We start from the raw sequence: 2,854 nt of genomic DNA on the forward strand, positions 1-2,854 counted from the left end.
TGTTTTGTATTTGGTGTTAGTTGAAACATATTTATTTATAGTTGATTGGGAAACAAGTTTTGCAACTTATATTAATCTCTTTCCACTTTGCGGGTGCGATTGCTGCCTTGTAGCGGCATTAGCCTACTATTTTTCGAAATATACAAGGGTGTCTTAAACGTGCAAGAGATATAGCTCTCTCATAACAGGGGTCAGCCATTTATCGTCCCCTTCCTACGGACTTTTATCGTTTCCTCAAGAACCTACTCGCAGATGGTGTCAAGGGAGATTTGGAATTGATAGCCGATTACTTTTACTCAGTTATTCTTTGCTGTTGAGGAGATTAACGTCTGGGTATGGTATAAAGACAATTCGATGAACTCTATATTTACGTGATTCATCGGGAAATCGATGTGCCGAGTTTTGAGTGTGGCAGTTGTTTTTTCACTTGTTTTGTTGGTTAATAACGTTTGGTTTTTATGGACTTCTCCTTTATTAATTGGCAGTGAAAAACGGTATTTTGTTATTCCTTTTTTTTTATTTACGTTGTCGGTTGCTTGTTGTTTTCTCCTATGTTTCAGATGTATATTCTTTTAATGATGTATCGTAACTGCGGAATGGCACACTTCAGTTAAAGAATTTTGAAGATCAGATCAAATATGATGTTTATTTTCTATAAGGAAAATCGTGATAACGGAATCCGTGGATTATGGATATTATGATCAGATAATGATTTCAATACCATATACATGTAATTAGCGAACAAAATTGTTCACGCATTGTAAAATAAAGGCTATGTGTAAATCTCTGATCGATTTATAAGAATTGAATATGTCAACTAAATGTGATAACCATCACAATTACCTGCCTATTTTTTTTAGATTCACTGTCTTTCGAAGAGGATAGAATGAATGATACAAATAAAATAGAGGGAAAACAGGTACTTGTAGGAGTGATTTCAGAACTTTTAGGAAGCCTTGTTATCGTGCTCCAGCATGCTTTTGCAATATTTCTGATATCAAAATGTAGAATAGTACAAAATTCTATTAAAATTTTGGTGACAAACTTGTGCATTATCGACATTATAGCCGGTGTCTGGGGATGCATCAGAGCATTGTTCAGATTAGGTTCCACAGACGAGGAAATGAATTGCAGAATGGATATCTTATTTACCACATGTATTTTTAATGTGTCTGCCTTTTTGGTTTCTGCGATCGCTATTGACAGATATATCAGTGTATTTTTTCCAATGAAGTATATTCAGCATGTCACAAAGCATGCATTAACTCTTGTATGTTGGATTTTATGGAGTATAGGAGCATTGATTTCATTTACAACTATGTTTATGGAGTTTACATACACAGAAAAAGGGTGCGAATTACGAATGTCTCAAAAAGAAATTTACCCCTGGTTTCTTATATTTTTACGAGTAATTTGCATATCTGTGATGGCTTTTTCATACACGAGTATATATGTGAAAATCATCTCATTGGAGAAAATATATAGTAGTGGGATGAAACATGGTGAATTGCGACCCATTATAAAAATTCTTCTCATAGTCGCACCACATTTAGTTCTACATGTATTATACATCATTTTATTCCTTCTGAAACCCTTTATCAAGCAGACCTCAACAAGGGCTCTGACTATACAGTCCATTTTCACCACAGCCGTAATGTTCCTTGATTCTATAATTTATGTATTTAGGTTTAAGGAATGTAGATTAAATGTATCTATATATCTCTGCTACTGCAGAAAGAAATTCAAAGATGCACAAATCCAGAAGAGGACTTTGATGTACGGAACATTTCTAAATACAGAAAAGAACACTTATTCCACAGAAAATCTTAATAATGATGTAGTATTATAGAATTGATCCGTAATATTCAGTGCGTTTGAAAATTGTAAACAATTTGATTTTACTGTGAATATGACCAAAGATATATATATGAAACGTTATTATACTAGTCAACAAAAGAAACGATACATGAATTTGGAATCAAATTTGGTATCAAAAAGTATTAAAGTCATATGAAACGAGTGAGTGGTGAAAAATAACGTTTATCCAATTCTTGAACCAATGCATGTATATATTTAGTCCAAATAATTATGACGTCTGGGACGGCTATTTTATTTTTTTTCTTGGACGCCTTCCTACGACGTTGTAGGAAGGCGTCACAGAAAAAAATTAAAATAGCCTTGCCAGACGTCATAATTATTTGGACTAGTATATATTGTGACGTTTTTGACAGATAGCAGTGCCTAGATTTAATATTTTTATTGATATTGGGACGAAGTCCCCAATTACGGTAGAAAAATCAATAATAAAAAAATAAAAAAATAAAAATCGGGAAAATTTCCCGAATTTTTCATTGTACTAATGAACTCAAAATCGTTAACTTTTTTTTTCAGATCTACTTCCTGTTCCGGTTTTCCCCGCATTTGCGCATATATCTGTCTTGTTTGCATGAGACTTTGAAATAAAAATTATATTTATCAGTCTAGTAAAATATAAGATTGGATCTCAATACAAATTCAAATTTAATAATTGTTTGATATGATAAAAACGTTACCTGATGAAAGCGTTTCTTTTGTTTACATCGAATATGACGTCATAACGTAAAGAACGTCACAGCTAATTCCCTAACAACAGAACCAAAATGGAATGTTACGTACGGTATTTCGGTTTCTTTCATCAACATGATTGAATTAAAAAAAAATACATACAGACTTCGTCCCCATTCACAGGTTATGCCTGCCTCATATTATTGTCTACATAGTTTTCTCTATATTTCTGCCAACCGTACTTTGTACTATTTTATTAAAGCAGTAAATGTGTGTATTCTATTTCATTATTACCTATATATTGTTTAAT

At 32.7% G+C, this 2,854-nt stretch overlaps 1 protein-coding gene across 1 annotated transcript; it reads left to right on the forward strand.

The window, feature by feature from the left end:
* The first annotated feature begins 617 nt into the window (after positions 1–617).
* Positions 618–2,068, forward strand: LOC134709153 (adrenocorticotropic hormone receptor-like). Its single transcript, XM_063569341.1, has one exon. It carries the CDS (start codon positions 887–889, stop codon positions 1,847–1,849), a length of 963 nt encoding a protein of 320 aa, XP_063425411.1. The 5' UTR covers positions 618–886; the 3' UTR covers positions 1,850–2,068.
* The last annotated feature ends 786 nt before the right edge of the window (positions 2,069–2,854 follow it).

The sequence above is a fragment of the Mytilus trossulus genome, chromosome 1 (assembly GCF_036588685.1).
Source record: "Mytilus trossulus isolate FHL-02 chromosome 1, PNRI_Mtr1.1.1.hap1, whole genome shotgun sequence".
Lineage (NCBI taxonomy): Eukaryota > Metazoa > Mollusca > Bivalvia > Mytilida > Mytilidae > Mytilus > Mytilus trossulus.

Coding starts and splice junctions, on each gene's coding strand:
- LOC134709153 (XM_063569341.1), top strand. CDS start 887: ATGAATGATACAAATAAAATAGAGGGAAAACAGGTACTTGTAGGAGTG.